At 36.1% G+C, this 24,233-nt stretch overlaps 7 protein-coding genes across 7 annotated transcripts; 1 reads left to right on the forward strand and 6 right to left on the reverse strand.

Annotated features, from left to right (window-relative positions):
• Positions 1-755: 755 nt before the first annotated feature.
• On the reverse strand, positions 756-6,849 carry Tsp_03582 (juxtamembrane domain-associated catenin). Its single transcript, XM_003379885.1, has 21 exons — positions 6,815-6,849; positions 6,628-6,760; positions 6,437-6,557; positions 5,657-5,752; positions 5,126-5,320; positions 5,001-5,066; positions 4,649-4,840; positions 4,437-4,577; positions 4,186-4,368; positions 3,706-3,885; positions 3,497-3,619; positions 3,314-3,430; positions 2,933-3,159; positions 2,397-2,701; positions 2,211-2,314; positions 1,913-2,112; positions 1,692-1,842; positions 1,359-1,606; positions 1,125-1,296; positions 932-1,056; positions 756-866 (listed from the first exon to the last, which is right to left on the reverse strand). Exons 1-21 carry the CDS (start codon positions 6,847-6,849, stop codon positions 756-758), a joined length of 3,225 nt encoding a protein of 1,074 aa, XP_003379933.1.
• Positions 6,850-7,444: 595 nt separating this feature from the next.
• On the reverse strand, positions 7,445-8,995 carry Tsp_03583 (putative FAD dependent oxidoreductase). The gene is given in 4 exon segments (XM_003379886.1): positions 7,445-7,541; positions 8,504-8,578; positions 8,827-8,880; positions 8,895-8,995. 4 exon segments carry the CDS (start codon positions 8,993-8,995, stop codon positions 7,445-7,447), a joined length of 327 nt encoding a protein of 108 aa, XP_003379934.1.
• A 465-nt stretch (positions 8,996-9,460) lies between these two features.
• Positions 9,461-14,110, reverse strand: Tsp_03584 (putative PDZ domain protein). The gene is made up of 15 exons (XM_003379887.1): positions 14,060-14,110; positions 13,310-13,390; positions 12,985-13,159; positions 12,779-12,926; positions 12,521-12,701; positions 12,353-12,460; positions 12,132-12,290; positions 11,903-12,051; positions 11,661-11,828; positions 11,331-11,574; positions 10,462-11,244; positions 10,203-10,361; positions 9,951-10,127; positions 9,670-9,843; positions 9,461-9,586 (listed from the first exon to the last, which is right to left on the reverse strand). Exons 1-15 carry the CDS (start codon positions 14,108-14,110, stop codon positions 9,461-9,463), a joined length of 2,883 nt encoding a protein of 960 aa, XP_003379935.1.
• Positions 14,111-14,530: 420 nt separating this feature from the next.
• On the reverse strand, positions 14,531-15,344 carry Tsp_03585 (nucleoside diphosphate-linked moiety X motif protein 13). Its single transcript, XM_003379888.1, has 4 exons — positions 15,275-15,344; positions 14,896-15,041; positions 14,750-14,821; positions 14,531-14,542 (listed from the first exon to the last, which is right to left on the reverse strand). The coding sequence occupies exons 1-4, from the start codon at positions 15,342-15,344 to the stop codon at positions 14,531-14,533; spliced, it is 300 nt and encodes a 99-aa protein (XP_003379936.1).
• A 1,145-nt stretch (positions 15,345-16,489) lies between these two features.
• Tsp_03586 (hypothetical protein) lies at positions 16,490-18,981 on the reverse strand. The gene is made up of 9 exons (XM_003379889.1): positions 18,843-18,981; positions 18,609-18,766; positions 18,303-18,359; positions 18,143-18,238; positions 17,991-18,083; positions 17,464-17,818; positions 17,321-17,402; positions 16,775-17,259; positions 16,490-16,536 (listed from the first exon to the last, which is right to left on the reverse strand). Exons 1-9 carry the CDS (start codon positions 18,979-18,981, stop codon positions 16,490-16,492), a joined length of 1,512 nt encoding a protein of 503 aa, XP_003379937.1.
• Positions 18,982-20,186: 1,205 nt separating this feature from the next.
• On the forward strand, positions 20,187-21,772 carry Tsp_03587 (conserved hypothetical protein). The gene is made up of 6 exons (XM_003379890.1): positions 20,187-20,376; positions 20,425-20,529; positions 20,591-20,845; positions 20,900-21,015; positions 21,389-21,574; positions 21,602-21,772. The coding sequence occupies exons 1-6, from the start codon at positions 20,187-20,189 to the stop codon at positions 21,770-21,772; spliced, it is 1,023 nt and encodes a 340-aa protein (XP_003379938.1).
• An 82-nt stretch (positions 21,773-21,854) lies between these two features.
• On the reverse strand, positions 21,855-24,211 carry Tsp_03588 (nucleoside diphosphate-linked moiety X motif protein 13). The gene is made up of 9 exons (XM_003379891.1): positions 24,152-24,211; positions 23,882-24,060; positions 23,695-23,751; positions 23,272-23,628; positions 22,939-23,099; positions 22,792-22,873; positions 22,625-22,735; positions 22,030-22,171; positions 21,855-21,971 (listed from the first exon to the last, which is right to left on the reverse strand). Exons 1-9 carry the CDS (start codon positions 24,209-24,211, stop codon positions 21,855-21,857), a joined length of 1,266 nt encoding a protein of 421 aa, XP_003379939.1.
• Between the last annotated feature and the right edge of the window lie 22 nt (positions 24,212-24,233).

The following is a 24,233-nucleotide window of genomic DNA, read 5'->3' on the forward strand; positions in this document are numbered from 1 at the left end:
AACTGACTACGTTTTTCAGCATAGATTTTATATTGTTTTTCATTAAATTAACATATATTAATCAATATTCAAATATTCAATTGGTTTCTTACCTGATTTTTCGGTACTGATTATTCACCACATCATCTTTCAAAATACTGTAAAATTTTAAAAACAACCAAGTTACAATATTCCTTTTTATAAAAAAAACGAACTGAAAAATGCATTCTTTTAGTTTTTCACCTAAATTAAAAAAATCATTTACGATTATATGAAAAAACAGCAATAATCGTATAAATTAAAACGGTTTTTTTTACAAAATTCTACTGATCTTCAGTCAGTGTACTGTATTTTCACAAACCAGTCGCTGCATTTGCTCCGAAATGGACACCCGTCTACAAGCAGTGTCGTATGCAAAGATAAAATCTCGGTTGGAGAGCTTTTGCTGAGCACGCGTGAGAAAACGCGTAATAATACCACGTCGCAGGTAATTTCATCGTACCGTAAACCAAATTCAGGCACTAACCTAGTGGTGCAGTTTTCCGAACCAGCACATGAAATCGGAATGATTAATGTTCATTTATTCATTGCTCAAATTGTTCCTGCATTGAAAGAAGAGAAAATTTCGCAGAAATGATTAATAATTGGTTTTAATTAAAAGAGAACAGAACTTTTCATTGTACAAATGAAAACTGTTAACAACATTTTCATGAAAGGGTAAAAAAGAATTTCAAATAAAATAAGTAGTCTGAAGAGTGTTTTGTAAAGTTAATAATTCAGACCCAACTGTCACCAGCTGTCTGATAAACACTTGCGGCAGAGTTCGTCGCGGGGGATTTGGATTGCATACGGTTTCCTTTGTTCACTTGAGCATAGAGTGGATCATGCTGTAAATGGAAAAAAAAGAACAATAATGAACTGAAAATTAGTCGAGCTCAAAGCAATCACTCACAGTGCCGTAACCCAAGGAATGCGCATATGATGGTGGCGGATGATTGTGATGATGTTCAAAAGAAATACTCGATCCACGCGCGCTCAGATTCATTCCTTCCATTTGGGTTCGCAACAAGGAATCATCTGAGAAAAAAACGACGAAATCAAAAAAAATCTGACGAAAAAAATAGGAAAAAAATATATATATTCACCTTCGTATATGCTATTTGAATATACTGGATACCTTTCTCCGCCTGCAGTGCTCAAAGGCCTCGCAAGAGTGTTGGCACTGCGAGCTGGCAAAGAGATGAAATCTTCCTCTTTGAATCCAGAACGTCGAAAAGTGTCGTGCAAATCTTTGTGCAACCAAATTGCTCTCAACACCTTGAAAATAAGCGCGTACAAGAATTTGAATTTAAATAATCCCAAAAAAACTGTGAACAAACCTGACTGGCGTAAATTGTCACTTTGGACGAATAGCCGTGCTGGGACTTGGCCAAGAACATCAAACGTTGGGTTCCATTGCGTTCGTGCATCGCTTTGGCGAATTCGGAATTTTTCGCCGTAGTAGTGTAAATCAAACTGAGTGCCGATGTGACTGTATCTTCAGAACACTGGGATGATGCGGCGGCGGTGAACCCCTGTGATGAACCTGGTGGAAGCAAGCTGACCAACTCGGTCATTGCGTACTTTCCTGAAACGAACAACAATGACAAACAGGAGAAAAATGGGGAAATTTTCCAAAAAAAAACATGCTAATAAAATAATTTTCTACAAACCTATCAATTCTGCATTTCTGCTGTCCATGGCAAGATTGCGCAACGCCATGGCCGAAGCACATCGCACTTTTTCCTCATCCGTGCGCAACAGTTCAACAAACATCGGCAATCCTTTCTCTTTCCGTACAAGACAACGAATATCCACCGATGGCTAACAACAAGAAAACAACAACAACAACAGTTAAAAAATAAAACAAACAAACAATGAAAAAAATACCTACCTGCCAATAGCAAGCGCACAAATTTTGCACGGCGCCGGCGCTAGCTTCCAAAACATCCGGGTTGGTGGATTGTTGGAGCAATTTCAAATAAAGCTTAACCGTGTCCTGTTTGAAGAGTGGAGCGACGTTTTGCAAATCTGGACGCTGTTCGTAATAGTTGGTCGAACTGGCTAAATTGGCGTTGAATTTTTTCTTCAATCCTGCGACAAAGCAAAATCAACCAACGGTATGGTTGAAACATTCAAAAATACAGCAAGCAAGCGAGAAATATGCTCGCTTCCTTATTATTGATTCGCACCTTTTTTCAAAGTCAACTTCGGACTACCGGACGGTGCCGATTTGGACCTTTCACGAATGTTAGCAATATTTTTATCATATTTCGGATCTTCAACTTCTTGCAATCTGAAAATCCCCCCCAAAAAAACAACATGCAGCTTTTCAACAAAGAAGCAAAACACAACAAATATAATATATATATATCAACCTGTAGGATAAATTACGCGCCAAACAGACGACATTTTCCACCGTTTTGCTGTCAAAGTCTTGCTTCAAAGCCGAATGGCGCAAACAAGCAATCAGTGCTTCGATCAGTGAATCTTTTTGACGAAGTGATTTCCTTATTGAATCGCTGGCCGAACTGACATTACGAACAATACCGGTGGCGTTGCGAAAAATCAACGCCGGCTGCACAACCGCATTCGCTCCAGAGCCGGAAGCAGCCGCAACAGGAAGTATAATCTGTTTGATCAATTGATCAGTGCATTGTTGATAGATTTGTGGCTTCAATTCCTATTAAAGAAAAACAATTAATAAAAATAATAATTGAAAAAACATATACCAAACAGGACGACAAGTTCCATAATGTGCCGGTCACTTCTTCGACCACGACAACGTCCGACGCTTTCTTCAACAATTCCACAAGTGCCGTCAAACCACCGCATTGAACAATCACACACTGTGTGCAAATAAGTGGAAATAGGATAACAGCAAAAGTGGAGAAAAGCGAACCTATTTATTTACCTTATTATCGTCGTTTCCATAAGACAAATTGCGCAAACATCCAGCTACATTTTTCTGTATTTCTGGTGCATCGTTGCTAAGCAAAGCAACGAGCTTTTGAATACCACCCAATGCCCTTGAAGAAAAATCAACCAATGAAATTAAAATTACTTTTTTGAAAAAAACAACAACAAAACTCTCATTTACCGAACTTTCTGCTTGACCGTGTCGTCGTTGAAAGTTAAATGCTGCAAATAGCCTGCTGCGTTCATTTTGATCAAACTGTTCGGACTGTCCAAATAATCGATCACTTCGGGCAAAGTTGGATCTCGGTATTGTACTTGAAGAAAAGAGTAAAATTATTTTTTAACCAAATAAATTAATTAAAAAAGAAATACAAACTTTCATTCGAGTTGGTCTGATTGGGAAAACGTCTCAACGGCGGTGGTGAATCGTCGTTGTCAGTTATTGGTGGTGATTCTTTCGCTTCACGCATTTCTACAGGAAGTGGAACCGCGTCTGCCAATAAAATAACACAGATTGAACAGAACCAACACGATCAAGCTAGCGGCATAGACTACTTACCCATGGCCGCCAATGTCGATCGCACAACGACCCTCTGACTCGGTTCGGACGGTTCAGAATATCCGATGGCATTTTTAGCGATCACTCTGAATATATATTCTCGTCCAAGCATCAAATCGCCGACTATAACAAAACAATCAAAGAGAATAATTAGTATGCAAAAAATAAAAATCAACAACAATTGCTTGTTGTATTGTATGGTACTGTACTGTTGATTCGGTTAGCTTGGGTGAGAATTGCGTTGACCGGCTGCCATTTGCGTGGCGTGTGATTCAAGTCGCAAAATTCAACCTGGTAACCCTGGACACCGTTGACCATGCTCCAAGAAAGCGTCACGCAATTGCCTCTTATTTCGATCACTTTCGGCGCCGACGGCCGGCACGGACAATCTGCAACAATTGCAATTTAAACAATCGAAAAGCAGCCCGTAACGAAAACGACCATCAGAAAAGAAAAGAAAAGCAAAAGCAAAGCATACTTTTCCCACTGTCCGAACTGCTGGTCAACAACAAGGCGGGTCGAAGTTGGACAATATCCGACAGCAAACACTGATGACTCAGCATTCCGGCATGTTCGGAAAAAATACGAAATTCATAAGTTGAATTGGGACGTAAATTTAACACTAAAATAAAATGGAAGAAAAAAAAACAAGATTACAATATTCAGATTCAAATCCAAATTTATTATACCCGTTAAATTTGTATCTTCAACAGGATAGTCGGCAGTTTCACACCAATGCGGATCGCCAATTTCGCGGAACTGAACCACATAACAGCATTGGGATCCACCGTAACTGACAGCATTCCAAGAGAGGGTGCATCGAGTTGAATCGACATTAGTGATGCGTAATTCGGACGGTGGTTGCAATGAACCTGACAAAAACAAAAAAAAAACAAAATCTGTATATAAATTTTTTTTTAAAAAGCAAATTATCACGCACCAATGTCCGGCGCAGTGCGGTATGTATACGTGGACGGGGCAGTGAGTTGAAAAATGACACTCTGGCTTGCCGGCGAATAGCCGTCGATATTTTTTGCGCGTACTTGGATTTCATATTCTCCAGTTGGACGAAGACCACATACTGAGAATGAAAGTATTCGCAAGTATAAGAAAATGAAAATGAAAATGAAATAGAACAGCCAAATTGTTTACTTCTGTAATAAAGGTCGCTAACCAAGTAATCATTGGCGCTGATCCAGTCAGAACTGTCGACACTTCGGTAGCAAATTTCATATCCAAGCACTGGACCACCGGAACCACAGAATATCGGAGGTTCCCAAGCGACAACAACGCTGCTCGCGTCGCATTCGACAATTCTTGGTCGTCCTGGTGGATATGGTACATCTGCAATGAAATTTATCCAATTAGAACAACACAACCTATTTGGAAAAGGGATATTTATTTCTCCAAGTACTTGTTTTCTGCGAAAGGCGGTTCGCTTGGGTGGATTCGGTTGAATTTTTGGATTTCAAATGAACAACGGCGGACAAAGATGATCGCTCACCGAAGCCAGTCGAATTCTTCGCCACCACACTGAACACATACTGCTCGCCAGGATTCAAATTATGAACTGAATATGAAAAACATTTTTAAAAAAATATACATATAACTTGTAAATAATCAATTTACCAGTAAAAGTTGTGTCCAAAATCAAATAATCCGAAGCGATGTACCACGCTTCTGGTTCGCTTAATTTACGATAATGCACTTGATAACCTTCAATGTAGCCACAATCGCCATCACGATCTGGTGGCAGCCAGCTCAACGTTACGGACGATTCATCGTAATCGATTATTTGAGGTGCGCTCGGCGCGCTTGGCAAAGCTGAAACGTCGGTTGTTGTTAAAAGATAAAGCATGAAAACATGCAAATTATGATGATGATAACCAGTATCCAGTGCTCGGTGAAAACGTGAATGGCCGGTAAAAGAAAAACAAATTTACACTGTGAAATTAAGCCAACACTGCTGGTAAAATTTTACTCGTTTCCAAGCTTCAACTAATAATACTAATACTTATAATAATATAAACAGTGAAATTGTTCGAAACGTTTTCAAAAGAAAAATGCTTTCACTCAGCACAGTAAAGTGCTACTTTAAAGTAAACACACGGTAAAAAATAAAAATAGCAAGCATTTTTAATGTTCAACAACACAGCTTACCGTAATTGAGTAAATAATCGTTGAAATCACCATATCCAAGTTCGTGAATATGAGCACTGGGTGACAATGAACCACCGTTCGACTGTAATTGAGAACCTAGAACTATTTTTTAAGAAATTTTAATTTCAACAAAATTATACGGTAAAATAAATTCAACTTTTCAATCAATTTTTTTAAAAAATATATTAGCATGCATCTCTCAAGGTAAAAGAATTTCAATTTCAAATATAAATATCACAGAAACATTGATCGGCATTCAATTTCAATAGAAACAATTTTGCAACTAATCTCTGTGATGTTTCAATATTTTTAAACAGCTAACAACGAACAGATGCCTTAAAAAAGAAAAAGCAACCACCTTAATAGAAAAGAAAAGGCATGGAAATAAATGAATTTGAAAGGAAAAAAAATTAATCACCATAATTTCGGATGAAATTAAAGAATTGAATAAAATGGAAAATTAGGCTAAGCAAATTTGCAAAACTGGTTGTTTTAAAGTATCATCAATCAGAGAATAGATTAGAGCTTTGTTGATTTTCATTCGAGCAAAGTGGTGGACATTAATTTACAAAAAAAGGGTAAAAAGCAATTATTCCCTATAACAATCATCTATCTATCTATCTATCTATCTATCTATCTATCTATCTAGAGTGGGTGGACTTTTCTCACGCAAACAAACAAATCAAAATTGCACAGCTATGGGGATTGTGCAATTTGAAATTTCAACAATAAATAAATAAATAAATAAATAAATAAGCGAACATCAATCAAGTCGGTTACCTCGTTCGTAGGCGACTGGATCATAAGGGGATCCGCATTCGTTGACAATTAACGGACGTCGGTCCGGAGATGGAACATTCTGACGTGATACCATTGTGGTCACTTTGGTCACTTTGGTCGTCTACAACAATCGAACAAACAATACAGTCGGTCATAAGAAAAGGTCAGCGACTTCAAAGTCTGCTGCTTACTTTTTGACTTTGCGACGCATGACGTTCTGGTATGTCGGTCGACAGTGGACCACAGTCCACTGAACGTTCATAACTGATCGACTGGGCAGCCACATTATAATACGGGCAATCCAATTCGGACGCTTTCGACTGTCTGCAACAGTGGCAATTTGAAAACCGGCTAAAATGAACAACAAACTGGATCTACCTTTCTGAATCCGAAGACGTCCTTTGCACTTCCATGCTTCACAACTGGACTGTAAATTTCACTTTCACATCAACGTTCATCTTTCGAGTAACTATAATATAAAATTTTTCTTTTTAAATTATTCCATTTCTGGCAACCATTTCAGCTTAACCTCTCACCAGCTGCCTATTAGCCAGTTAAAGGGAATTGAAAATACACAGGGAAAATAATTATCACGATGGAAACAGGCCCCACTAATCGCGAGCAAAAATCAATAAGGGCCATCTGAACAAAATCAGCGTGAAATTAGTGCACAAGCTATTTATTATTAACGAATTTTCAAGTGGGAAAAATAAAGCATCATCTTTCGTAAAGAGGGTCAGAGAAAAAAAATTTTCAATTTCAATCAAATACGTGAAAATTAATCAAATACAAAACAGAATCTACACCACGTCGACGGTCGGAACGAAGTGTGAAAAGGACACACGAATAGTTAGTTCATCGATAAACGACCGCAGCAGCCCGCATTGTAGTACACAAATGCGACCTTGACGTGTTGGAAGAAAAATTTCCAGAGCTCAACCATGACAACAACACCGTCCCCACATACCATAATAAGCAATTAACCACAGACGACCGTACAGAAACACGCTAAACACCAAGCAAGCAAATGGCAACCCTCTTATCACCCGAAACAGCCAAACTAGCTGCCAAGGGCAAATAATAGCCGGACAGGTTTTCAAGCAATCTCATACATACATACATACATACATGTTCATGACAAAAATAAAAGCCCCACTGATAATTCGATTCAATTAATGATAATAAACAATAATCTATTTCGAATAAAATAACCAACAAAACTCACAACTCTTCATATTCGTCTATTAAATGAACACTCATAAATATTGGAATGAAGAAATATTTCAAAAAAAAAAGAACTACAATATTACAACTCAACAAAGTGAAAAAGTATTTAAAAGAACATTTCAAAGAAGGAAACAAAAAAAATAATATAATACCAAAAAGTTGAGTATTAATTTCAATACAACAAATAACAGAAACTTTTTCATTTGTCATAACAAAGTTGAAATTATTTTTCAACAAACTGAAACAATCGGACGAAAATACAAAAAATACAGTAAATCAATGAATAAAAACATAAATATCATTGAAAGAAAAATAATACATTAATAATGTTTGAAATTTCAAACAAACCACTGCCGTTATTGTCAAGAAAAACACTTTCAAGTTCATTCAAATGCATCTCACAATTGTAGAGCATTGACTTCAAAGTTTAACGGACGACAAAACCTTGATAAAAATTGCACAATACAAATATTATAAAAAAAGCATCTTACATTTTGAAAATAATAAATTGAGCAACGTCTTCTTGTTGACCACACCTGTTTGTTTAATCCATTCAGAACAAAAAAATCTACAGTATAAAAATTATCAAGGTGAATAGGCGATTCAAATTTTGGTCATCAAACAGTAATTTTGAAATATTCAAATTGATTATTATCTTTGTTAAGATTACAGCAAAAATATCATTTGAAATAGCAATATTAATCAATATAAAATATTTTTATTAATTTAAACATTACAGTAAACCTATACCAAGTGAAAAATTTTCTAGGCAAATTAAAGATTTTCAAGCATAAACAAAAAGTATTGTCATAAATTAAAACAGATAGTTTCATCTAATACCCGATATGCTGCTTGTAAATGTGATGCTGTATCTTGAGGCTACTGTTCAAAGAAAGCGTAACAAATAAACTGTAACTTAAATTTGTATATTTGTTAATCAATCAGTGAATGATAGTCAATAGCAAAACGAGCAGAATGAACCAACTTTCTTTCGTACGAATCTTCGTAGTAAGTAAGCGTGATGCTGACCTGAAGTTTCCTGGTGAATGCATGCAGAGTGAGTTACCAGGAAAATGCGTTGATTGGTCCGATTTGAATCGATCTGATGACAAGCGTTGCCCCAGTTAATTATTATTTTTTTATTTTTGCAGTCAGCCGTTCACGCGGCTGCTGCTGCTGCTGCTGCGCGCTCGCTATTCGATGTAAATGCTCGCTGACTGACACATTTCACTGTTGTTCAACATTAAATGCCGAATATTTTTTCTCTTGGCATTTATCAAATTGAACATGCTCAATTTTGTAAGCTTGGCAATTTAAGCCTTTTAAATACATTCTAAAACTTTTCCTATTATTTGAATGTTTCAAATACGAATTATCCAGTTCACCAATTCCCTGTTTGAACGAACAAACAAATATCGGCTTTTGAAAATCTACAGTAATAAGGGAATTCAAGTTTTATCGACAATTTGAAATAAAGTCACAAACAAGTATTGTTGCCTGTTGTAGTGGCAACGAGCTCCATGCTTCACTTTCAGCCACGTTGCTTTCTTCGAGCGTTTGGCAAGTTCAAGCAAACAAACTAGAGCAAAAACAATGTCAATTTGTTTTTGAAAATATTAAAAATCACAAAAAAACAAGCGAATATGTCAATAAAATAAGCACTGTAAATGTAATAATCAAAGAAAACTTTATAATGCACATGCATAATATGAGCTCTGCCTGTACATATATTACATATGCATGTAAGTTGACATTGAACAGATGAACCGGGAATGCGACAGTCCCACACGAATGCTGTCAACTGACAGATTCTACTTCAGCTGTTTCATCCCTACGCACAGTAAGACGAATATTACCAACGGCCAGCTTAAGCCTTTGCACAACATCAGCAGGATTTGTGTCAGTAATCAAATCACCATCGATCTTAAAATAATAAAATTAAAAAAAAATCCCAATTTAGCTGACAATGAATATCAGCAGAATAGATAGAATAAGCGACAAATTACTTTCCATATGCGATCGCCAACTTGCAAACGACCGTCATTAGCAGCAACGCTCGCAGGCGCAATGGCTCGAATGTAAATACCACTGCCGTGAAGAGGCTTTCCAAGACTCAAACCAAACAACTGCATTTCGGTTTTTTTGAGCACAACTTCCAACTCGACGACATTAGTCAGTTTCTAAAAACAGATACGTTTGCATGTATGTATGTACGTCGTATATGTGTTGTGTGAGATGGAATGTGATACAAGAAAAAAAAACTACCAAAAAAAATCAGCAATATTACCTCTACTTTAGGGTCGGTATTTGGATCGACCGTCGTAGTCGTCGTCGTCGTCGTCTCGTTGAAACTACTACCATTTCCACGAGATCGCCACAGACGCAAAATGACCGGTGATTGAGCTTCTCGTAAAAGTGCCACAGCATCCGCATGACTCAACCCTTCAGTACTTTTCCCATTTACCTTAACAGAAGAAAAAAAAACATTTTTTTTCCTTTTTGACAAATTTCGATCAAATCAGTGGTCGTGAAATCGAACCATGGCAAGTCGATCGCCTGGACGGATATTCGGACAAGACAGTGCAGGTTCGTCGACTATTCTTTTGATGTAGACTCGTTTCTGGCCTTTACCACCAGCCACTTGAATACCAAGTGTTCCGTTTTGATTTTTCTCCAACACAACCTCTACCAAATCGGTCTAGAAAAAAATCAAAATGGAAAAAAAATTAATTATTAGCTGATTAATGTCGAAATTTGAATGCAAAGAAATGTTTTTTTTTAAAAATATCAAAAATCACCTCATCGTCGTTCCATTTCGAATCATAGGCAATTGAATCAGTCCAATCAATGTCACCAAAGTTGGTTGTTTTCTCTTTTTTCCCATCATCAATATCCAACACCGTCGCCGCCTGACAATCGTAAGAGCTGTGCACATCGGCAGATTCTCGTCGACATTGGGACAATTCATGCTTGGACGAAGAAGAATCTCTGGAATTGTTCTCGTCCGTATCGCTGTCCGTGTCGCTGTACAGACTGCTGTAAAGACCAGATCGCACTTGTGCTGGTGGAAAGTTCGATTCCATTGCCGTCAAATCGACGTGTCCATTCAAAGCCGATTCGGTGAGGGTGTGTTCGTCTGACCAGTGGCGCCGACCGTCGGCCGTGTCCAAACGCTGACCAAATCCCGTCTGCTGCTTGTGGTGGTGCAAGCTCTCGTCGCTGCTGTACAAACAGCGCAGACGTACCACACGCAATTCGACCCTGGCTTCATCAGTGTCACGAACCAAATTGACCGCGTCCAATCGACTACGCCCTTCCAAACTGTGCCCGTTGATCGATACCACTTTGTCGCCAATTTTCAAACGATCGTCCAATTCAGCCGGACCTCCAACCGTCATCGACCGGATATAAATCCCTTTCAAACCCTGAATTTCACCGTCGACTAGAGTCAAACCGAGACCATAGCGAGGATGTTTGACCAGTGTTGTCTCGATCAGATCGTATTCAGAATCGACAAACGAAACATTCTTGTCCACGTCGAACTCATTCAAATCACCTACAACAACAACAACAACTGGGGTCTATCTCGAAATGTACAAAAAGCAAAAAATAAGCGACAAAATGGTGTGTATTGTTCACTTGAAGAAATGGCACCATTCGGAACAACAGTAGGTGATCCCAATGAGGCGTTGCAGTCGCCGTCGTCCTGAACAATAGAAATATTATTCTTGTCCAATTTATCAACGGCTTCTTTCTGCGCTTTGGATTTGCGCCTTGGAGCCGAAGGTCTGGGCAAGGTCGACGACGACATGCCAACATCGACAGCACGTTCATTGTAAGCAGTGCCTGCAAGTAACGCAGCATTAGGCGGCGTTTCCCGTGAAATACCCGAATCACCATCTGACACACTTCTGTAAATGAGAGAAAAAAAATAAAAAAAATATACGGTGTAATTTACAAAAAAAATTTTTTTTCAAATGTTGTCATTTAAGCCTACTTTCTCTGAGATGCGGAAAATTCGTTTGTTCTGGTGTGACTAGTAGAAGATATTTTGCCAGCATCATTCAACTCCGAATCACATGAAGTCAACAACGTCGATGCCCAAGAACGCATTTTGATGCAAAACCGATGCTGAGATGCAGCAAAATTTACAAAATAGCTGCTTCTAAAAATAATTTTATTTTGCCCACTGCAAGCATTGATTGGGATTGAAAACCAGTGATGACATGGGAAACGTACTTGCGATAGCTGTCGGTGAAGAATGTCGACTTTTCCAAACTATCCGCATCGTTTGCTTTACGAGTGACAATGTGAAATTTTTTTCGATCAAATTGAAGTGTCTGAGTCAAATGCCAAGGATGATGACTGACCGGAACGCGAACTCCACCCTGAAAAAAAAGAATAAAAAGGGACATTATTTGTACATGCATGATGATGAGTTGGTTCGACGTCAGAAATGGTGGAAAACCTGCTCTTCAAATATCACCAATCCTCGACTCATAATTCCAATCCACAACGGTACACCAGTATCCGGATCGCCCAAAGGACTGACAGTTAACATCTGTGATGGTTTCGTACGATACAAGCGATAAAAATGAAAACCATATTCTCGTAAAGTTTGACACTGCTTAAAAAGAAAAAAAATAATATAATAACCACGAAAAGAATAAAATAAAATAAAATGCTAACTTTCAAGTATTCCATCTCGGCCGTGCAAGGATCCAAGTTGGAATATTTCACGTGCACATCGGCCAGTTTCATGGCAATGGAATTCAAATCCGCATTGTTGAGTAAATTCTGCAAAAGAAAAGTGTGCAAATGCAAAAAAAAAACAGAACAACTAAATTTTCAACTTACACTTGGCAAGTAATGTTTAGGATCAAAATATTTGTGTTGCCCATCGGCTGGACGATTGCCAATTTCCGCCTGCAATGCCACGCCCCCTAATTGATACGCCGACTCAGAGTCGCATTTCAATCGTTCTTCGACAACGTCATGCCGTAGTTGTAAGTAAATGTGATGCATAGTTGGCTGAGTTCTACAAAACATTCAACATGAACATATTGAATCAATGAGAACAAAAAGACGACAAAAAAACACTGTTCGTCTATCTACTTTACAAAATCCAGCATGACAGGATAAAACTTCAATCTGAGGTACAATGTGAACACAACTCGTGCTTTTTGATTAGCTTGCACTCGCCATCCAGGCGGTGCAAAATGATAAATCTTTTCTTCGGGTTCCAAAAAATAATGTTCACCATCTAGACAAAAAAAATACGGATAAAAAATAAATTGACATATTCAAACAAAAAGAGGAACCTTTCAAATATGTGAGTCCAAAAAAATGGCGTTCCGACAAATTCGTATGCCGGCTAACAACTTCGAAAATATCCAAAGCAGTGCAATTTGTCTTGCAAGTGACGTCGACACGTCGACCGTTGAGCAAAATGACCAGCACATTTGTATCTCGCACTTTGAAAAACAATTTCTTTTGCTAAAATTGAAACAAACAAACAAATAAATAAATAAAACAGCACAAATTGCTCAAAATCAAAAATAAACAAATCAATTAAGCAACGATAATCAACAAATAGCAAAGTGGCAAAAATGAAAAATTGATTTACCAAATTTTTAAAATATTCACTAGTGTTAAATAATGAGCGCAACTGTCGACAACACGCGCAGTGCATTCTTGTTGCACATTGGCAAAATGGAACTGTTTTCCCTGATTAAGTTGTCTTATATATGTATTTCATGGTCAAAATAAGACTGTTGAAAAGTATGTGGTAAATACAATTGTGCGTTGATCAGAGTTGGTGCTTCAGCGGTTCCGATGCAAATAAAAATGCAGTTTGTATAATATAAACTGGTCAAGGGCAATAAACAGAACCACAACAACGGCTTAGACAAACAACTAAGCGCAAAGCTTGAGCACCATCAAAAATTTCGAAACGAAAGATACACAGTACAAAACCAACACTATTGCAAATTGCAAAATTTTAAATTTTCACCAACACTGCATACAGTAGCAGTATGCAACAACAACACCTTTGCAATGTTAAGCGAAAAACAAATAAATACATAAATAAATTCGGCAAAATCCAACACTGTTCATTTGGAGTAAAATGATGCACGAGCAGTAAAATCTGCCATCTAAATCTAACAGCAGTGCAAAATTAGCATAAATTCCACTGCCGACGAAACCAAATTAATTTTACAACGAAATGCCCCTAAAGCTACCAAGCAACAAAATAAATAACATTTTGATTGCAAAAAAAGCTTATAATTAAAAACTGTACTGAACAATTTGTAAAAATAAAAAAATGTAAACATCTGAATTACAACCAAAATAAAAAAAATATATAATACTTTTCTAGTTCTAAACAAAACAAACAATAGCAACGGTGTTTTCATGCGTAAAATAAGCAATAGCAAATGTTAGCATTGTTTGAATAGTGAAATTCGATCTGACTTGCAGAACAAAAAATGTGACTCAAACTTCAACAAAGTCAGCAAACAAACAAACAAACAAAAAATATATTCTTCTAATATGCACTATTTTAAAAGAAATGTAAATTGAAATGAAAAATAACTATACAAATGCATCAATTAATGATCAACAACAAGAACGACATTTATTAGTTATATGAATATTTTTTCTCATAATAATAATGATAATTATTTTTTTATAATATAAAATAAGATAAAATATTCGTTTGATTTAAAAATAAATGCCTTGCATTCGTGTGTGTCTCTAAGTCTGTTAACATGTTAATTAACAAAAAGACAGCAGGTAAATAATAGCCGAGCAGCACCGGCACACCCAAAACCGACCTCAATTAATTTTTCAATTGACCAACTAAAACTAACTAGTCGACTAAAATACAAGTTTCTATGCAAAGAATGCAATGGTATATATTATGTATGTATATACATTTGTAATATTTATAACAATCAGCCTGAGGGTGTGGCCAGTGAATTTGTTGGCAAATGAAAACCACCACGTTGTCACGACGTCATTAATTTACAATTGAATGAGGAATTTGAAAATAAAATTTAAAAAAAAAAACAAATTCATACTGACCTCTGAACAAGGAGCTTTCAAACGGATGCTTGGCATTCGACCGTGGTCATCGAACTGCAGGACTGTCATTGCCTGATCAAATTGAAAAAAAAGCATACAAATAAAAGCTAAATAAATAAATAAACAAATATTTAAAAAACAAATACGGTAGATTGATTGGAAGCAGAAGAAGCGAGCGTTGTTGAACGTTCCTCAGTGGAAACCATCATCGGTTGCCGGCTTTTTTGCGAGGCTAACAACGATCTATTGTTTGATATACGTTGCTGTTGTTGTTGTTGTTGTGGCTTTTTCTCTAAAAAAAGTGAAATTCAACAAATTCGAAAAAAAATCAAATCGATGCAATAAGATCAATCAACTTGATTATGGAAAAGCAAAAAAAAATAGAAAAGTACAAAAAAGTTCCAACTGTACACAGTGGTCATCGTGGTCTGTCTGCATGGTCATCAGCGGCTAGACCAGTGACCGTGACAAATAGAAGAAGCGATAGTGGTGCATTTTTAGCCAGCCTGCAAAGCCGACAATAACCGGCACGAGGCCAGTTCAGACGTGCATGCATGGAATTTGTGCCGACCAATAAGGTCAAAGTCAAACGCATCGCTTCTCCCTAAGCATACACACTTAACTTCCCAATTGAAATCGCTGTTTTATTGTTTAATTTTCATTTAATAAAACAAAATAAAAATTTTAATATTAATACGAACATTCTTCAAATAAATTATGACTGACATCACTGCTTGTCGGTCAACTGAACAACGATAACAACACGAACGAATGAATTACATTTACCAGCTAGTCACACACAATGAAGAGTAGTCAATGATAATAATTGGCTAGGCTAGGCTGAGCAATTGTAACAACTGACTGCAACAAGCTCGCTCTCATCAGATCAAATAAAAAATTTACGACAAATCAAAACACCGACACCAATGCCATCATGTGACATGAACAAGATATTTAAAAAAACACACACCAATTTCCAGCAAACAATAAAAATCATAAATTTATCAAAAAAACATGAACAAAAAAATGAAAATGTAAAAATGCTGAATAAAAAACATCCCACTATCTATCTGTTGCTACCCACTGATCAAGTGTATGAAAATATTACCAGAACTTGGGATAAGTAAATTATCCACACTCGTATTACGGTCGACTGACAATGAACACTTACTTACAAAAGAGAGAATGAATGTTCAATGACAAATTATTCACAATGTCAACAAGTCAACAAATAAACAAACAAACAACAACAGCTTGTTTGCACAACATTGTTCACGAAGCAAAAAAAAAACAACTATTACTACTACAACAACCATATTTCTACCGTGGAAAAACTCTCATTCTACAACATTTGATGACGTTGGGTGAACAGTTTAATGGCCCCTAGCAACAAATGAAAGAAATCGAATCGGTCTTTTTCAAACTCTGGTTTTTTGTAACACCGCTTCTTCCGTTATGGCAAAAATAAAAATGAAAAAAAAACCATGCCGCACAACAATCACCATTTTACACGCCACGTCATCATAATTTGATGAAAAATAAAATTTGCTTTTCCTCATAATTCGATAACTGTATCTTAATAATGAAAAGTATATTTTTTTTCTTAATTGGATCAACCAAATAAAAAAAACTACACATTCGCGACGGTTATTTTGAAAAAAACAATGATTAGATATTTGGTGATTCAAACTGAACAAACAAAATAAAAACAAACAACTCTAACAAAACCTCGCTTAATCATCACCACTGATCGGAGATGTATGTCATAAAGCACAATAGATCTGTATCTAGAAAAATCCTAGAGAAAAAGAATTATTAATGCTTAAATAGCTCATTTTAAAATTCAACTTTAAAAAGAAAGGACAATACAACCCTCTACGGAAAATAATCTTTGATCAGATACAACGAAAAACAATTCACATAAATCTCAATGGGAAAAATCTAGTTGCTTTATTTGAATATTAGTTGTTGTATTGAAAAAAATAAATAAAATAAAATGTACAAAATATATATATATATACTTACGATAATGCTCTGGCTTTTTAGTTTTACAAGTGGGAGGTGTTTGCCATGTAGTATCTTTGGCACTTCTGATGCTTCGAAATGAACCACGCACAAATGGATCATTTGTTGACGTCTTGACCGACGCAACCGACTGCGGACAAGCAACAAGCGCTTTCTTTTCTCCTGTGGTCGTTGGCGCCAGAGGTTCATCTTCTTCTTCTTCCATCACCGAATACAGACGCTTCTTCTCGACAACACTGTCCGAATCACAATGTGTACTGTAGCTTTTGTCACCCTGTTGGTCGAAATTTGCATCTTCCAGGGTCGATTGAACCAAAGGCCAGCACAATTCTGAAGAATCGTCCGAAATTTCACCGTCCCAATAATGTTCGTCGTCTAGAAGAGACGGGGCAGAAAAAGATTTCCCCGTTGAACCTATCGGACGATGCTTTTCAGAATAACTAGCCGAATGGCGACACGACAGCAGCTCGTTCGACGCTTTCTCACTGAAACAAACCAACCGAACAATTTAGTGGCAATTTCGTTTCCATTTTCTCTCCAACTCACTCTTCTTCCGCTACACGTCCGCTTGAATAATATGCAAATAGATTTTCATTGTCCGGAAATTTCACTGGCAATTCATCAATTTCTGAAACATGGAAAAAAATGAACATTATATATTTTTTGAATTTTATATTTAGCCTAATCACCTGAAACATAGCGCTTCTTTTTCTCTGTTTGATTGTCAACCGTTGGATACTGTTCAACATTGGCAACAGTTGCACAACATGTACAGCCACGAAGTACGCTTTCACAGTGCCATGATTCGAATCCCCTTTCGAAATCAACGTCCAGGTGATACGTTGAATCCGACTGTTGTTGTTCACCGACTTCCGATTCTGCAGTAAAATAGCCAACCGTTGATTCAGGAACATAACCATCATCTTCTTCGTCTACTTTGCATAATTCATCAGTGTACAAATTGCAATCGCTTTTCACCACTTCTTCTTCAGCAGCACATATCAATTGTTCACCAGACTGCAAAGTAGAGTCCGGTAAACTATTCTACAATTAAATTCAATTTGAAATTTCATTAAAAATTTGCCAACATATTACCTAAACTTGAATATTTACATAAGAAACAGAGCGATTAAATCAATTTTCCACTAATATTACACCGACAATATATAATACCTGCTTGTCAATGAAAAATTACTGTATGATCAAAAAAGCTCACATTTGTTGACGCTTGTTGGAGTAACGTGTGAAAAAGAATTTCAAGAACCGCTTGAGGTTTAAGGCAAAGAAGCTGAACTTGATTTTCTACAATCTATAATATTTCAAATTCCAGTCTGTACATCAGCAAAATGACGTCAAATGATTTCTCACCTGTTTACAAGAGGGCAATTCAATGCGACTTTCACATTTTGGTAATTTCATCATGTTTACAACAGAATGCAAAATGGGACTAGAATCAAAGTGAATCTAAAAGAATTTTTTTTGAAACATAAAACTCGTGATTAAAATGTTAAAAACAATAAAAACTCACGTTTGGATTCTGAGCCAAAATATCCGCTAAAAGGCATCCAAGCGAATACAAATACATCTGAAATAATTTTTCATCGTCGTCACGCTCTGATTCATATTTCACAAGGATGTGTAATTTTAAATAATTACAAATAAAATGACAAATGTGACTTGGATTTTTAGCTTTCCGAAAACTAAATTCTTAAAGAAAATAGTTGATGATAAAGCCAAACAGGTCACAACTACATCTACAACAGTTAACAACAATCTCAAACGTTTCCATTAATCGTGATTAATTTTTAACATAAAAATGCAAAATCAAACATACTTTGGATAACATAAAGTCGGCTTCAGATCGGCAAGACTGTTCACATTCTGGGGGAATGTAACAAACCGAATCAGGATGACGAGCAGACGACCGGCAAAATACAATACATCCATCTTCAGTTATGTGCAAATCATCCAAAGAGAAAGCTTCGAATTTCCCTAAAAATTTGCTTACAAGATTCCAAAAAAAAGGAAAAATTTTAGACGTTAGAGAAAAAAGCAACAAAATTTTCACCTTCTGAAACTGATGACTGCATCTCTATTGCTTTAATAGATTGTAAAACAAGAGACCATAGTTGAGCTTCATTCAATTCTTCCCGTTTCAGATGTACCAGTTTGGTCAAGCTGAATCGCAAACCCGTGCCAGCAGTCATTTGAATATTTTCAAAATGGAATTTTCATCGTAGCTTCAAAAAATAAAATACGATGCTTAATGGAAAATAGCAGAAAAGCAAAACAGCAAGCAAGCAAGCTTGGAACAGTATGCTCACACTGACTAAAGCGAACTAAACTAGCTGTAACAATTCAGAACCGGTAATGAAATTCTGAACGAGACTGAAATTTCACCGTACCACTATATGATACGAGATAGCTATGTGGAAAGGTAAAACGCATAGTCGACGAGCGCGCAAATGCATTCTACGCGTACTGCAGGAGCTGGCATTAAACGCTTGTGTAAATAAACTGGTTCAACCATGCATTAAATTTAAAAGCACACTGCACAATGTTACAAGAGTCAACAAATATAAACAAAAAGAAAAAGCTCCGATCTACTAACAAAAGAAAAACACGTCAGATTACAAAACTACAGTAAATATAAAGTTTGAATACTTAAAAAAGAACACTCAAGATGTATCATAATTAGGTAATGGATTTTTAAAAACGGCCTCAATTCAAGTAATAATGATGAACGCTTTTTTGTAATTTTAATTTCTTACTTTTATCAATCAAAATTATTTATTAATTTATTTAATATACAATCAATTAAGTGAAAAAAGTTCAAATTAGTAATAATTTTGGCACAATTGATAAATGTGTTTCACATTCATTTGTACATTATTATCGTTGTTTGTTCATTTGAAAAATTTTTTAATGAAATGTGAAATTTTTTACTTTAACAAAACAACTGGATTATAAATGATATTTTAAAGTATTTGAAAAAAAACTATATGAAAAATTCAATTGTTAGCTTTACCCAATTACTCAATTACGTCATGGAGTGAAAAAATAAAATAAGTTTGTACATAATACTTGAAAATAACAATTACTTTCAATTCAGCATATTATATTTGTCAATTCAATATCCTGAGTAGCATTTTGATGATTCATTTACAAGCATACTGTCTTTACACGTTTAATGCCTGAGCATTTTTTTAAACTGTATGTTGGATTATTAAGGATAAATTTGTAAAATGTGAACGAAATAATGTTTCAGTTCTTTTTATTACTATAATTAGTATTTTCTGAAAATGTTTTTTGGAATGTTTTGAATTTTATCAGCAACGCTGTCCACTTTGAAATGCCAAATTGCCTGTAATTTACATTGAATTTTAGTCGAGTTGTGCCTTTGATAAGAAATATGAGCAGTGGTGTCGTTGATTTGTCCAATGTACCAAGAGAAGAATGGATGGGTCTACCGTGGGAAGAATTCTTTTCCAGGTTTTCCAAAGACACCGAACTCAGGAACAATGCTTCAAGTGATTCTGAAGCGGATGATGACCAGTTTACAGTACCATCCGATTTAGCAAATTTACCAATAATGGGTATTCGTTAGTAGAGTTGTTTGTTATTTTGTTACCGAAATCCATTTTTTTCAGATTTACCGCCATTTCGAAACTTTCCTGGTCCGAAAGAATACGTTTTGCACGAGTGTCGACTGTGCGGCTATTATGTCCACTCTTCGGCGCTGAAACGCCATCTCGGTACTGACCGACAGAATGCTTTTTTCAACCAGTGTTCATGTTGACGGTGTGCATGTTTAAGGAATTCGTCATGGTGATACATTCAAAGAAATTTATGGAAAAAATGTAAATTTGACAGAAGAGAATAAAACAGACATTACCATAGAAACGGCTTTGTCCAACAGTGAAGAAAATAACGTGAAAAAAGATGTCAACGAGAAGCAAGTTGAAACTGTTGAAGAAGCAGGAAGTAGTGATGCTGTTGTGAAGAAAAAGACCCAACCGAGCAAAGATCGCAGCAGAAAGTCGACACCACGCGCTGCGCCTTGCAAAAAAGGTAAATTTAACAGTGATAATAATTATTGAATCATATAGTTCAGAGTAATTTTAGCCGCAGGCAAAAGCAATTCGGGACGAAAGCGTAAGACTGACACGAGCCATCCATCTGCTGAATTACAGTTACAAATTTCGAATAATGATAATAAAACGTTCACTGATAAGGAAGAGGTAAATTCACTGGTTGAAATTATCGCAATATTTACATTTTTCTAGCATTAAATTATTCAATTGTTAAGTTCAATAATGAATTTGTGTAATATTTGAAGCTAACATGCGGTTAATTTAATCAACCAGCAATGAATGTACAGCGAAATTGCAATTTTTTAGTGCTTGTTATGTAATACTGTGCAACGAAGAGTATTTTCCATGATAAATAATTTTATTGAATATAAGGTGATTAAACAAAATTTTCTTTAGCTTTCAACTGTATATCTAAAGCTGTGAAAAATATATATATTTGTTTTTTACTTTAAGTATTTTTTAAAGTAATATTGTATTTTAGAGATTTGTTTAATGATTTTTTTTCTATTACATTGTGTAGATAGTTTTGGAATCAAAAACTGTTGCTGAAGAACAGTTGAGTGACAGTCAAACTCTTGGAGTTGCGGCTGCACAGAAGTCGAATGTTGGGAAGAAGATTCGTAAAGCAGCAGCCGTAGCAGTTCATGAAAAAACGGCTAAAGTTTCTGTGTCAAATGTTGACACGCATGTTGCTGCTGCTGTTGTTGTATGTTGCTTTAATTTATTTGTTCAGCTGTTATTATATATGTATAATTATTATGCAAAGAAATGTGACAACGTACAGCCAACAAAGACCAGGAAGAGTAACAAAGTGCCGCAAAGAACGGGGCGAAAGAGAGTATCAACTAATAAAACGACGACAAGGCGTGGGAATTTAAATGAAAATGAAATTAATGCCGAGTAGAAATTTTTGCATCATTGTTGAAACTTTACAATTGTTTAATTTGTATAAAGTTTCAGAATTATGAACGAAACTGAACTGCTTCTCAGTGAACAACCATCACTTCAACAGCAACAGCAGCAGCAGCAGCAACGAGAACAAGAAGAACCATCTGAAATTGTCTTGCAGCAACAACAGCGACAACAACAACAACAACAACAGGCTAATATGCGTCCAAGAATAATCAAACTCTTCCATTCACCAGAATTATTGTCATCCACAGGTGGAGGAACAGTTTTACGTCCGCCTCGATTCATGCATTCTTCAACAATGAGGCAAAATTTTCTAGCAGTTGGCAGCAGCTCAACAACATCCACGACATCTTTGGCCAACGTTTCGAACAGCAATTCTTCGGCTGCTGGTCTCGAATATTACCAAGTATCGCCAACTTATCGAAACGGTGTGCCTTTTTTTGCATTCCGAAGAATTTCTCCTCCAACTACTACTACTACTACTGCTGCTGGTATATTTTATTATTTGAACACTTTTTATTATTAACAAATGAAAATTTATGCAAATTTTTTTCACGAAACATTCCCTTTTACCCTATTATTATTATTATTTTAGCCAATAGTCAGCAACAAGCTGGCAATATTGTAGGATTACAATGTGGTTCGTTGTTAAACTTGGCTACTGGTCAAATACCATCTGCAGGCGGTAGTAGTAATCAAGCTAATGAAATAAACATGATCCGTTCGAATACGGTTATGGTAAATAAATATATATAAATAAAAAACATCAGTATTTCTTAATGATAAAATAGTGCAAAAATGAAAAAAAAATTTTTTTTTCAAATTTCAGAATGCCGAAAATTACGATACAGCAGCATCGAGCGTACTGCTTGGCCTACAAGCGGCGGTATCGGCTCGTATTACATCTTCGGATGGTCGTGCTGTTCGCCGTGTTGATTCGCTGGATGATTTGCAACTTGACTGATAGAATTATTCATTTTTTGTTCGTCATCTTGGAGTCGATAAAATAACATATATGCATCCGTGTCAAATGACCCTGGTCTATTTTCTTCTGTTAAGGTTCTGACGTATAGATCGTCGCAGAGTCTCCAGTCTGTAGAAAAAAAAACATGATGGCATGCAATTTTTGCATCTTCAAGTGAAATAATATCAATATACCGATTCCAGGTTCATTTTCTGTGGCCGGCAGTGTTACTGAAGCAAAAAAGTGATTGGAAGTCTTAGTTTGCTTTCTATTTGACACTACGCCGTACAACTGGTACTTGGTACTTGACGCAGCTGACGCATCCGCACATAGATACGGACTCATATCCAGATCGCTAGAAATAATAATTTTACTCGATAATTTTGCATTTGTGAAAATAAAAAAAATTTATTTAAACGGAACTTTTCTGCTGATTCTATTATTATTTTATTTATTCGTATTTATAATATATAATAAATAAAAAGTGAAGAACATTTAACCAACACCACACCGAAATAGTTACTTACCGTAAAGGATAGGAGATTGGCAAATCGAGATATTTCACAATGTTGCCAAGTACAACAACTCGTTTCATAGTGAAAACAAGCACTTTGGGCAAAGATTTCAATTTCAATGATTTCTTTGCTGAACCCAAGCTGTTGCAAGAACTGCATTCTCTCAAAAAGTGCAACTGTTCGTCAGCAATGTAATAATTCAACAATTCCACCAAATGTACAAGGCGAATGCTGCCATCTAATTGCTCACTCAATTGCATATCATCATTCATAACGGCATTTGGATGCGTACTGATCCACGTTACGGTAACAGTTCTACTGTTTTCGCAGTTCTTCTTGGAAAGTTCATAAACATTCAATGAATTATTACTATAAAAGCAAAACAAGTGATCATAGTTCGTCCAGCAATTCGACTTATTATTATTATTTACTTACTCATTATGCGGTGTCGACAATATTTGGCATAATTTGTTTGTTGATTTCACATATCCTCTAAAATTATCAAAGTGAGAAAAACCATATGACCAACGGTATGTGGAAACAAAAGTTTATATACTATATGCTTTTTTTAAATTATCACAAAGAAAGTAGTGCTGTTACTACTATTATTACTACTGCTTACCTGGATTCCCTCAATAGACGAATCATAAAACTTCTGCATGATTCATTACGTTGTCGAGGAAAAACGGATACTTTACGCTTAGCGGCAATACACGTTTCTAGGTGCACGCTCAGTGAATTTGAGCATTCACTAAATAGAGAATTTTTCAAAGGGCAACTGGTTAATAAAATACAGCATGTCTGAATGTTTAAATTGAAAATACAAAAAGAAAAATAAACAACTGAAAAGCTACTTACGGACTACAAAAATATGCATTAAAGCACGAAGAACATATCGTGCATTCGCTTGATAGCCTACCGCTACAGTTGAAGCAACGAAAATGTACATCATCTCTGACCACACAACTTGTAAT

Source organism: Trichinella spiralis (assembly GCF_000181795.1).
Source record: "Trichinella spiralis strain ISS 195 chromosome Unknown Scfld2, whole genome shotgun sequence".
NCBI lineage: Eukaryota > Metazoa > Nematoda > Enoplea > Trichinellida > Trichinellidae > Trichinella > Trichinella spiralis.